The sequence below is a fragment of the Narcine bancroftii genome, chromosome 3 (assembly GCF_036971445.1).
Source record: "Narcine bancroftii isolate sNarBan1 chromosome 3, sNarBan1.hap1, whole genome shotgun sequence".
In the NCBI taxonomy this organism is placed as follows: Eukaryota; Metazoa; Chordata; class Chondrichthyes; order Torpediniformes; family Narcinidae; genus Narcine; species Narcine bancroftii.
The window spans coordinates 132,732,827-132,745,688 of NC_091471.1; the positions used below are offsets into that span (position 1 = coordinate 132,732,827).

At 40.8% G+C, this 12,862-nt stretch overlaps 1 protein-coding gene across 1 annotated transcript in view; it reads right to left on the reverse strand.

Annotated features, from left to right (window-relative positions):
• Window positions 1–266: 266 nt before the first annotated feature.
• LOC138757570 (interleukin-8-like) overlaps window positions 267–12,862 on the reverse strand; it is a 59,026-nt gene continuing 46,430 nt past the window's right edge. The window contains exons 5-6 of the mRNA XM_069925154.1: window positions 9,327–9,430; window positions 267–4,016 (exon numbers count right to left, since the gene is read on the reverse strand). Of these exons, the coding sequence (XP_069781255.1) occupies window positions 9,340–9,430 (91 nt within the window). The 3' untranslated portion in view covers window positions 267–4,016; window positions 9,327–9,339. The remainder of the gene's footprint in view (window positions 4,017–9,326; window positions 9,431–12,862) is intronic.

Below are 12,862 nucleotides of genomic sequence, written 5' to 3' on the forward strand. Positions count from 1 at the left end.
GGCCTCATTCAGTGCTGCGCTGGAAAATGTTATTGGAGTCAGATGCTTCAAACTGGAAAACAAAAGGCAAGCGGCAGAAAGGAAGGTGCCAAAAAGACCTTAATTAACTGCCACAGGCAGAGTGGCCCAGAGGCCATGATCTCTGGGACCACAACAACACCATGGCACTTTCAGACATCCCAAGTGTAGCTTACATCCATGCATTCCTGCAGTATTGCCTGTGTGAGAAACAGAAGTACCTTCACAGAAATTGCTCGAGACAAAAATTGAGAACAAAGAACATTTATTATACAACAATGCAAAGTTGGGTGCTTTCCCCTTACCCTGGGAATACACACCCACACTGGGGCTCACCCGACTTTTATACAGTTCATTTCAGTGTAGAGGTACCCTCCCCCTCCCCCCCCCCAACATTCTTCTGCCTCCTGGATAAGTTTGGCATTAGGCAATCCTGTCTGCCTACGTGCTGTTTCTGTGAACTTGGGGGACCAAGGGGTATCCTGTCGGTGTCCCATCATGTCATTGTCCTTATTGTCCTTATTGACAAACCTGCCTTTGTCCTTATTCACACCTTCCCGACCCTCAGGGCTTACTAACTTCTTATATGCAGAACTTGCTAATTCTGTCTAAAAGGCTAGAAGGCCCAGACTAACTTTACCTTCCTATATTATCTATCCTTATCTTATTCATACTGGCGAACTTGCTGAATTCTGTCTAAAAGGCTAGAAGACCCTTATCTTATTCAGACTAACTTTACTTCCTACATTCTATTATCTATCCTTATCCTATTCATACTGGCTTTATTCATCTCTCATATTTTCATATTAGTTTTACTTATCTCTCACATGTGTTTATACTGTAAACTTTTTTAAATTCTTCCTTTTATTCGTGGAAATTACTGTTGGTTTTCTTTTCTCATGGAATGAAGGTTAATTTAGACTTCATACAAATATTTTGCCAACTTTTCCAGCATTTTACAAAACTGTTTCCATTGTAAACTAAGTCATGGAGGTAAATTATTTTTAAAGTCAATAACTCCAGAATTGTTGCATTGATTTCCATGTTTGTGCAAGTCCATTGTTTCAACGTATACCATATTTCACTCATAACGCACACATGCATATAACATGCAGAAAATCATAAATTTGTAAAAGAATTTTTGTATAACACGCATACACATCTCACGTATTGGTGTTGTATTCTAAATTCTGACTGGCAAAATCAATTTGCCTTTAAATGGGACATGAGACAAAGCACATGTCACAGTTAATCTCCTGCAATTAACACCCAATCAACTTCCCCCCAGAGGTGTCAATCACCATTAAAAAATGATATCCTGCTGCAACACATTAACACACTTTAGGAAAATCAATTAAATAGATCAAAGATAGGTTTCAGAAGCCCCTTTCACACTAGCCAGTGATCCCAGGAATCGAACGCCCATTGGCCTTTAAAGTGGCAAGTGTGAAAGCAAAATCTGCTTAATGCCAGCATCAGATGACGTCATCTCACGCCGGGGAGTGCCGGCCTCGATCCCTAGTATAATCCCTGGTGTCTGTAGATGCCAGCATTGATATTAGGCAAGTGTGAAACAGGCAATTATATTGCAAGCACTTCCTATTGAAGGTAGAACAGACCAAATGGCAGGGATAAACCCTTGCAAGTGTCCCAGTTAGGAGTGATCTAGAGTGAAAGGCCAAACCCCCATTCCTATCTCATGGTACTGAATGGCCAATTTAGTGGGATGTAAGTGTGAAAGGGGATAGAGTTAAGCAGGATTTGAAATTCTAATGCTGTCAGAGGCACTTGATATGTTAATCTCCTCCCTCAGGGATGAGTCTGGACAATTAACATTGATAAGGTGCAGTGCCCTAGCCAAAATGTCTTGTTTATAGGAATACCATGGCATTCAGGTCCATTATAAATTGTGCCCATTCTTTCATTGGCACTATTATGTTCTCATACTTGCTACAATATTCCCCTGCTCACTATAAATTGGCCGTGCATCTTTCCCATGTCTGTGATTAATTGTGTGCATTTATTCAATGCTGCTATTATATTCCCACGCTTGCTAATGTTACCATGCTCACTATAATTTGCTGCCATGTCTTTCCCATGGCAGCTATTAATTGTGCATGTTCTTTCAACGTGTAAAAATATTCTTGTATAGTGTACACATTAGTCACTGGTTATATGTATAAAATATGGTAATTAATAAGATAATAGAACCAGGTATTCTTTATAATGTGAAAACAGAAATTGTTCCAGATTGATTGACGCTCTACACATTTATACTTGGGTTTACATGATATTGTGGTACCAAAATGCTATTTAGTTTAAAAGCTGATGATAAGACTAGGATAGATATGTGACAAATTACAGATGCTGGTGATTATAATGTTTATTTATATTCTTGTTAATTATAAATGAATCCTATGGAAATGTTTTATTGGTTGTCACAAAACAAAAGCATTATAAATCCATATATGCAAAGAAAGTGATATGTAAACATGCATAAACAAATAGTGAAATAGCCAATTCATAATATTTCAAAAATAATGAATATATGTTTTGTATGAACAGAAATAGACATTTTTGCTTTGTCAGAGGGACATGTAATGTACTTATTGAACAGTTAAAAGTATAAAGTTTACAAAGGTTTCATTTATTCATTAGGAGAAGACTGTATCTAACAATTACATTTGATAAGATAAGGAAGAATAAAGAGAATAATGAGTTTGTGTCCACTACACCAATTTTAACAAGAACTTTATCAAGGTATTGGATTTAAGTGAATCAGGAAAATAAAATGGGACTTTAGAGGAAGTGGAAATGGATCCAAAACTAATTCAGTGAATGGAATCAAACAATAACAGTTTAGTAATTGTTAGTAATTGAAAAACCTTTTCCAAATAAGATTCCTCAGGCCCCAGCACTAGACTTCTTACATCTGTAAGAAAGCTGATATGGTATAAGCTTGATGATGTATTTTGTGGTTCATCGTGAGGAAGAAGGATATGGATTACAGGAAGTTGACAAAGGGCTGGTGAGCAGATTAGTGGGAAATGGAATTTATGTAGCACGATACATGTGTCAAGAATACAGAGGACTTATGGTATAATATTGAGAAGTATAGAGGAGCAAAGGGATGTTGGAACACAATACTCAGTGGACCCTGTAGGCCCTCAAAAGTAACAAAACAAAAGTTTAGAATTTTTGGAAGGTGTATGAATACTTTTTTTAATTATAAAAAATTATATAAAAATTAATTATAAGACAAACAGTGAGGTTGCTCGAAAAGCATAAAATGCTCGTCAGTTCACAGCAAGAGGGCTGCTGTGACAGGAAAATGTTAGCAAGAGGCTAAACTGGGATTCTTTTCTCTGATACAGGAGATTGAAGGTAGATTTACTTGGAGGTGTATCAAATTCTGCCCACTCAGGACAAAATAAATAGGAAGAACTATTTATTTTAGGGTGTTTATTAACCAGGCCCATATAAATTTAAAATAATAAGAAAGGTTACAGGATTCAAAGGCAGAATAATTCTTTTCCCTCTTAGTGAAAGATTCTGAACCCACATCTGGTACAGGTATTGCGACTCTTTGTATCCAAACTTACCTAAATATCAAGGAGTTGTTCCCCACAAACTGCTATCAAGAATAGGGAAGTGAGAATAGATTGGATTACTGATTATAGATGAAGAGAGAGGCAGGTGAGTCAACCACTTTCTTCTGAACCATACCATTCGATGATTCTGATTGGTTACATCACTCCAATCTTTATTTTATTCTTAGTTTAATTATCACTGTTCTGGTTACAGTTTAATTAAATGTAAATGAAGAAGCTATGTAGATGAGTAAATATATTGTTTTGTGAAATTCAGCCAGAAATGAAACAAACCAAAGGCTAAGGTTACATTCCAGCACTTATGCGTAGATGAAGCAAAGATGTTTTCCTGATCCGTCTGCGTCAATGATGGCCTATCTTTTCCGAGCTTCTTCAGTATCATATGATCTACAGAAAGAACAAATAAATAAAATCAGAATACATTATTGCATCAAGAAATAAATATTTCAGAATGAAGAAAAATGGGATATTTCAGGTTCATTTGTAGTACACTACTCAATGCATGGGAGGTGCAGGTGAAGGGCAGGGACAAGGGAAAGAAAGGGTCAGAGGGATATGGGAAAGAGAAAGGGGAGAAAAAAGAGAATGGGGAAGGGGCTACTAGAAAATTGGAAAAGTCGACATTGGTGCTGCCTGGTTGGAAACTCCCAAGGCAGAATATAAGGTGCTGTTCATCCAATTTATATAAGTGGCTTCAAACTGGCAGAAGATGAGGCCATGGATAGATATCTCAGTGTGGTAATGAGATATAGAATAGATGTGGCTGGTCACTGAGATAACAGTCCCAAGCAGTCTCCCTCTACCAGCACCTTCCTCCACCTGGTAGGACTCGTACTCACTCTTAATAACTTCTCCTGTGGCTCAACCCACTTTCTCCAATAGTGCAAAACACAAAAATGCGGGAGAACCTCAGCAGATCACAGAACATCTATAGGAAGTAAAGGTCACCAGCATTTCAGGCCTGAACCCATCATCAAGGCTTCAGCAAAAAGCAGGCAGGCATCTGAATAAAGAGGTGGGTGAAGGAAAGAAGAGAAGGGAGGAGGGGGCAGCAGGAAGAGTACAGGTTAACAGGTAAGAGGTCGTAGGTGGAAGAAGATGGCAGGGTAGAAGAGAACAAAGCTGAGAAGTTATGGGGAGGGCTAACTTTCTGAATAGAGAGGGAAGGGTAGGGGGTGGGGAGCTGGAGGAAAGGAGAGAGGGATAGGGAAAGAAAGGAACTCAGGAGAGGAATTCAGTGGAAACTGGGGAAGTTGATGTTAATGCCATCTGGCTGAAGAGTGCCCAGATGGAAATATAAGTATTGTCTTTCTAATTTGCGGGTAGCTTGGTTTGGCAATGCATGAGACCATGGATAGACATATTAGTGTAGAAATGGTGTGTGGAAATAAAACAGTTTGCCACTGTTATGGCAGCGGACAAAGCGAAGGCACCTCCTCCCTTGGGGCCAAAAACAGTCCTTCCACTTCAGGTGAATCTGCAGTGTTCATCTACTGCATATGGTGTTCCTGTTGTGGCCTCCTCTACATAGGAGAGACCGAATGCAGATTGGGAGATCTTTTCAATGAGAATGTTCGCTCTGTCTGCTGCAATAACAGGGACCTCCAGGTGGTCAACCATTTCAATTCCACACACCATTCCCATACTAACATATCTGTCCATGGCCTCATGGACATTCAAACTGAGACTAGCTGCAAATTTGAAAAACTACACATAATATTCTTTCTTGGCACTCTCAAATCTGACGGCATTAACATTGACTTCTCAAGTTCCCATTAAATCCCTCCTCCGAGTGCCTCTCTTTCCTTACCCCTCAACTCCTTCCCTGCAGCACCACACCCTTTCCTTTCCCTTTCCCTCCCCCCATCATCTCAGATTTTTTTCTCTTCTACCCTCCCACCCATATTCAGCTGACCTCTTACATGTTAGCATGTGCCCCTCCTCCTGCCCCTCCTCCTTTCTCCCCTCTCCTGCTCTCATCTTTTACTCAGGCACCTGCCAGCTCATACCTTGATCAGGCCCAAAATGTTGGTTACCCTTTACTTTCTATAGATGTTGCATGACATGTTGAGTTTCTCCAGCACTCTTGTGTATTGTACTACAATCTCAGCATCTGCAAACTTTCCTGTTCGTGAGTAATGGTACAGGCACCAGCGATGCCTGTCCTTTCATTTGCTACTTGGAACGATCCATGCTGCAGTCTTACACAAATTTTTCTCCGCTACATTGATGACGACATTGATGCTGGCTCCTGCACCCATGAAGAACTTGCCGCCAACTTCCACCCTTCTCTCAATTCACTTGGCCCATCTTCAGTAATTCCATCCCCTTTTTGAGCTCTATTTATGAAACAATCAATCTATAAACATGTTTTACAACCCTACTGACTCCCACAGTTATCTTGGCTACATCTCTTCCCACCCAGTCTCCATCTCTGTTGTAAATGCTCCCGGGGGGGGAGGCTTTCCATTCCAGGACTTCAGAAAATGTGGCTTCCTCTCAACTGCCATTAACTCAGCTCTTAACTGCATCTAGTTTATTTCCTGCACCCCTGCCATAGCCCCTTGACCACCACCCAGTTGTCTCACCAGAAATAAGAAGGAGAGGGTGCTCCTTGTCCTTACTCACCACCCCATCAGCCTTTGCATTATTCTCCACAATTTCTGCTACCAACATCTGGATCCCATCACCAGACATACCTTCCATTCATCTTCCCTCCCCCTCTTCACTTGCCGCAGGGATCACTCCCTCCACGACTCCCTTATCTACTCACCCCTTCCCACGAATTTCCCCCTTGGTACCTACCCCTGTGACTGCAAGAAGTGCTACACTTGCACTTTCACTTTCTCCCTCCCCACCATTCAGGGTCCCAAACAATCCTTCCAAGTAAAGTAATTTTTCACGTGAATCTGTGAGGGTCATTTACTGTATCCGGAGCTCCTGATGCACCTCTCCCGAAGTCTGGGAGATAATTTCATTGAGTACATTCACTCCATCTGGTGCAACAGCAAGGACCTCCCAGTGGCCAACTACTTCAATTCTACATCCTATTGTCTTGCCTGCCAATGGCCTCATGTATTGCCAGGTTGAGGCCACGTGTAAATTGAAGAAACAACACCCTAAATTCCATCACTACAGTCTCCAATCAAACAGCATCTGTACTGACTTTTACAATTTCCAGTAACCCCCTCCCCCATTCACTTTTCTCCCCTCCCATCGCTTTCCCACATCCCTCTGACTCCTTTCTTTTCCTTTTCTCAGCCAGTCACCTACACCTTTCTGCCTCCAGCTCCCCAGCCTCTTCCCTTCTTTCCTCCAATCAGAGAGGATCTTTCTCATCCCTCTGTCCCTTCCCTATCATCTCATATCTCCTTTTATTCTACCCTCTGCCATCAATGTTTATGAGCTTGTGCGCTTTCCTCTTCCTCCCTTCCCCCCCAACTTATTCAGGCAGTTTCCTGATTTTTGGCATTACTGGTGAAAGTCTCAGGCCTGAAACATCAAATGCTAGCTGCTTTCCTTGGATGCTTGTGATTTGGTGAGTTCCTCCAGCAATTTTATGTTTCATTCAAACAGCAAATGGATCTACAAATCTAAAACAGCAATTGTTTATATCCCTGAGGTTCTTTAAAATGATATATTAAATTCTGCCAGAAAAAAAACTCCTTCAATCTTTTGTTGAATGTGCTCTGGGATACTTAAATGCATGTTTCTTAATAGTAAATAATCAAAATGTCTCACTTTGGTGGTGGGGGGTGGGGGGGGGAGGGGTGGAAAATACTTGTGAAGCAGCATCAAGAATTGAGATGTGTGCAAGGGCAGGGAAAGATGACTTGCTATGTTTTATTTCATGGTAACAAGGCCCTTTTGGCCCACGAGCCCATGCCACCTAATTGCACCCAAATGACCTACAACTTCAGTGCGTTATTGAACAGTGGGAGGAAACCCATGCAGGCACAGGGAGAACGTAAAAACTCCTTACAAACAGCGCTGGATTTGAACCCCGGTCGCTGGCGCTGTAACAGCGTTGTGCTAACTGTTATCCTATCTGTGCTGATTTGGTAAAATTCTAGCTGAGAATGATGTATCCATTCAAATACAGAGATGCATGTTGTACAGGGAAGAGAAATTAGATCAATTGTAGTTTGGAGGTTTTAAATTGATTAATTAATTTAATTGACACGAATGAATGAATGAGAGATTTTTGTCAATTGCATATAGTAAGTACAAAGTGCAGCTGCACTAGAAGTCTGACTGGCTGCAGCTTCCTATATAATTAAAGCAAATAATCATTTAAGTACAATTAAGATGCCAGAGAAAAGAAAAACAAATGACAATACATAGAAAAGATAGATACAAAAATAAATAAAAAATATTCATAGTTGACAAGGTATGAAGAAGGGCTCAGGCCCAAAACGTTGTTTATATATCTTCATCTCCTATGGACACTAAGTGACCTGCTGAGTTCCTCCAGCAATTTTGTGTTTTTACTACAATCACAACATCTGCAGACTTTTGTTTTTCACAAAGATAGAATGGATTAAATTATTTATATGAAGGGGAAAAGAAGCTGGGGGAGGGTCGCAGAGGTGATAGAGTATAGGATAGAAGGTATGGGAGGCAGAGAGAGACAGCAGAGGGGAAAACCATTAGGAAGGGGTAGAGAGAAAGAGAATAAATAAAGAGTCGATAAAGAAAACAGTAGGATCAGATGGGTGTAAGGGTGATCTAAAATTAGAAAAATCAGTGTTCATGCCATTAGGTTTTAGGTTGTTCAGGAAGAGTATAATGTGTTGTTCCCCAAGTTTACATTTAGCTTCACCCTGACAGTGGATGCAGCCAAGGACAGATAAGTCACAGTGGAAATTGTTCTTGAGCCATGCAACAAAGAAATAGGCCCTTTGGTCAACTTTCCCACATCAATCAAAATGTTTCCCCACCCCCCCACCCCCTCAAAACATACTAGTCCTACCTGCTTGAGTTAAACCTATCTCACCCATGAATCTGTCCAAATGTTTCTTAAATACTGCAATAGTATCTGTCTCAATCACCTCCTCCTGCAGCCTGTACCATATGCACACCACCCACTGTTTAAAAAAGTTACGCTTCAGGTTCTTATTAAATCTCTCCCATTTCCCCCCCCCCTTAAATCTGTGGCCTCTGGTTATTGGTTCCCTTACTTTGGGAAAAAGACACCGATTTATTCCTGTCATGATTTTGTCTCTCTCTATTGTGTATACCTCATCTTCCTGTGCCCTGAGGAATAAAGCCTTAGCTTGCTCAACCTCTCACTACAGCTTAGGCCTCCCGAATCCTGGCAACTTCCTCATAAATCTTCACTGCACCCTCTTCGATAAAAATGTATCCTGCTCAGGTACTTTCTTTTCACGTGGGCCTGGTTCAGTTTGTTAATTAAATGGAATGAATAGGCAGATTGCTTTTGGTAGATGTTGTGCCTCAATATAAGAATGTTAAAATGAAAGAGATGGCACATTTCCACTATTAGCATAAATGTTAGTAGCCACAGTTTCACGATGTTGTTGAGATGGATGTAGACTTGACTTTTTGAAATGAAACATGCTTCACATAAGCAGCCACTAATTATCTCAAATTGATAATCTGTCCCTCCTAGTGATTAGAGAAAGTCAAAATGAAAGTTTCCTTATTTACTAACCAGAAACAGTAAAGGGAACTTACTCAGGAAATTTGTTCAAATATTGTTCAAAATTATGTTAATCATTTTCTTCACCCAAGAAGCTTCAGCCAAGAGACAAATTTTCTTGCCATTTTTCAGTGTAGCTCTGGAAAAAAAAAACATTATTTCAATTTATCAGTTAACACCTCACACAGCAAAAAAAGTATCAGAGCTCCTCACTAAGTGAAACAACTTACACCTGCAGGCAGCGGAACTAGACTATTTTCAGGCAAGATATGTAGTAAGTAACTTTCAAGCCATGAAAGTGCTTGGCAAAAGACCTGCTCCAACTAAAGGGAGTCTAAACCTTTACCCTCGACGTTTAATTGTATCACCATCACTCTGTTCTCACTATCAATGGTGGAGGTCACTATTATCCAGACACATTTTTGGATCAAATAGTGTGGCTACAAAGACATGCTAGAAGCTGGATATTCTTTGAGGAATGACTCACGTGTTGACAGCCCAAGGTACATCCAAAAGGCACAAGTTAAGAATGTGATGTAAAACTTTCCACTTGCATGCAAATAGCTTTCCAAGATGATTTACATCAGCCAGGTCAAAGTAGCCACAGGTGGCACATGGTGCCTCATTGGTCCAGTGACCCAGGTTTGGTGTTGGAGCTACCATCTTCCTGTTGTGAATTTATGCACTAGTTACGTCCCACATCTCAAACACGTGATGATTGGTTGCTGATTGGCTCCTATGAATTAGTCATTGTGTAGGTGACTGGTAGTAGAATCAAAGAAGAATTGACAATAGGTTACCAAGAAAGAAATGGGGAATGGGATTGCTCTAAGTGCTGGTAAAAAACTCCATGGGGACCACATCCACCTCTTTAAACATCAATTCCCTTCACCACCAGCACATAGCTTTTGTAGTGTCTAAAAGATGCACATTGGACTTGCCCAGGCTTATCCAACAAGTACTCCCAAGCCGCAACCATGACCAACAAGAAATTCAACGGCACCAGTACCATAGGAACATCATAACTTGCAGGTTCTCTACCAAGATGAATGCTAGCAGACTTGTAAATAGACTAGAATTTTGGCTCTATCATATTGCTGACCCTAAATCTTGGAGTTCCTTGTCAACAGCACCATAGGAACTGCAGATGTTCATGATGGCACCTCATTGTCACTTCTCAGGATAATTAGGGACAGACCAGGTTCTGAATATGCATATCTAAGCACATCTCTTCATATTCAATTGTCCATATAACTTAATTATCTTCTTTCTTTTGTTGGCTTCGACTTGCAGAATCTGCAAGATAAGGAAGGCCTACCATTGTTTCCTGAGACCGCATTTTGGTAAGTTGGATCATCTGGCAGGACAATTTCTGATTAAAAAGAGTGGCCCTAGAGATTAGGACAGGCAGAAGGTGGTTTCAGGAGGCTGAAGAATGGCTACAGGACTGCCATGAGTCAGTGGATTGGGCGGTGTCCAAGAACTCAGCTGAGGATCTGAACGATTACACCAGTGCCATTACAGACTTTATCAAAAAAATTGTGGGTGAGTGAGTCCCCAGCAAATCATTCAGGAGTTCCCACAAGAAGAAGTCCTGGATGAATAATGAAATCTAGAACCTGCTGAAAGCCAGATAACAGGTATTTAAGTCCAAAGATCCAGAACACTACACAAGGAGCTGATATAACCTACAAAAAGCCATCTCCTGGGAGAAATGGAGATGCTGGATGCAAATGGAAATAGCAAAGGCCATTCCACAGCTGTGGCAAGATCTAAATGACATAGCCTGCTACAGAACCAAATCTGATGCACTAGGAGACAGCAAAGCTTCACTTCCAGATGAACTCAATGCTTTCTATGCCCGATTTGAGCACAAGAACAAGGAAGATTCCCTGAGCACACCCATGTTCCCTAATGATTCTCTACTGTTAGTTTCTGAAGATGACATGCAGACTGCCTTAAAGAGAGTGAATCCGAGGAAAGGATCTGGTTCGGACAGAATTCCCATTTGAGTACTGAAAACCTGTGCTGACCAACTTTCCAATGAAGTAATAATATCTTCAAAATCCCCCTCTGGCAGGTATGCTTCAATTGTACCAGTGCCCAAGAAGAGTGAGGTAACCTGCCTAAATGATGACTGACCAATGGCACTCACGTCCACAGTGAAGGTGTTTTGAGAGGTTGGTGTTGAAGTATATCAGCTCCTGTCTGAGTGGTGACATGGATCCATTCCAATATGGCGGATCCCATCTCACTAGCTCTACACAAAGCCCTGGACAGTAAAGATCCATACATCAGGATGCTTTTTATCAACTACAGTTCGGCATTTAACACCATCATCCCCTCAAAACTGATCAGTAAACTCCAAGACTTGGATCCTGGATTTCCTCAACTCAAGACCATAATCAGTGAAGTTTGGCAAGAAAAGTTCCTCCTCAATCTCCATCAGTACCAAAGCACCACAGGGCTGCTTTCTTACCCCACTGCTCTACTAGCTTTACACCCATGACTGTGGCTCAGTGTGACAATAGCACCATCTACAAATTTGCTGACATGCTAATGAGTTAAATAAAAGTGGGGCAATGAGTCAGCATTCAGGAGAGAGAATAAAAATTTGGCTGAATGGTGTACTAACAACAACCTCATGCTTAATATCTCCAAAGCCAAGGAGATGGTTGTGGATTTCAAGAGGGGAAAACTAGAGGCTTATGATTCAATGATCATCGGGGAATCAGAGGTGGAGAGGGCAAGCAAATTTAAATTCCTGGGAATCACTATTTCAGAGGACCTTTTCTGGATGCCACACACAAACTTCATCGTGAAGAAAACATGTCATTACCTCTACTTCCTCGGGAATTTGCAAAAAATTGGTATGACATCAAAAACTTTGGCAAACCTTTACAAATGTGCATCATGGCCTAGCATAGGGGGCACCAATAGCTCTAAGTGAAAAGGCCAGCTAGTTAACTCAGCCCAGTCCACCACAGGCAAAACTCTTCCTATCATTGAGAAAATCTACAGAGAAAGATGCTTTTGGAGAGCAGCAGCAATCATCAAAGATCCACTCCAACCAGGTCATGCTCTGTTCTCGCTGGTGCCATCAGGAAAGAGACTTATATCACCAGGTTCAGGTACAGTTACTACCCCTCCACCAGCAGACTCCTCAATAACAAACTCATTTAGAGGCTCATTTAAGCACTTTTACTTTGTGTATTATTTATTATTGAAAATGTATTGAAATTGGACAGTTTGTTTGCATTTCCTTCTTATTTATATTTATATTTTTCTCTTAAAGTTTTTTGCATTATTGATTAGCAGAAATTCTGACGAGCCTATAGGAAAAAAGAATCTTGGGGTTACATGTGTTGTTGTGTATGTATTCTGACAATAAATCTGAACTTCGAACTATATTTTGCTCTTTTATCACCGAAGAAGGATGCTGGCTGCATTTCAAATTGTACAATACTAATAATACCATGTGGACCTCTCTTCGATATCAGCCATATTGAATCACTCAGGTATTACCTCGTTGGTCCTAAGAAGATTTATATTGTTGCTCTTACCCACTAAT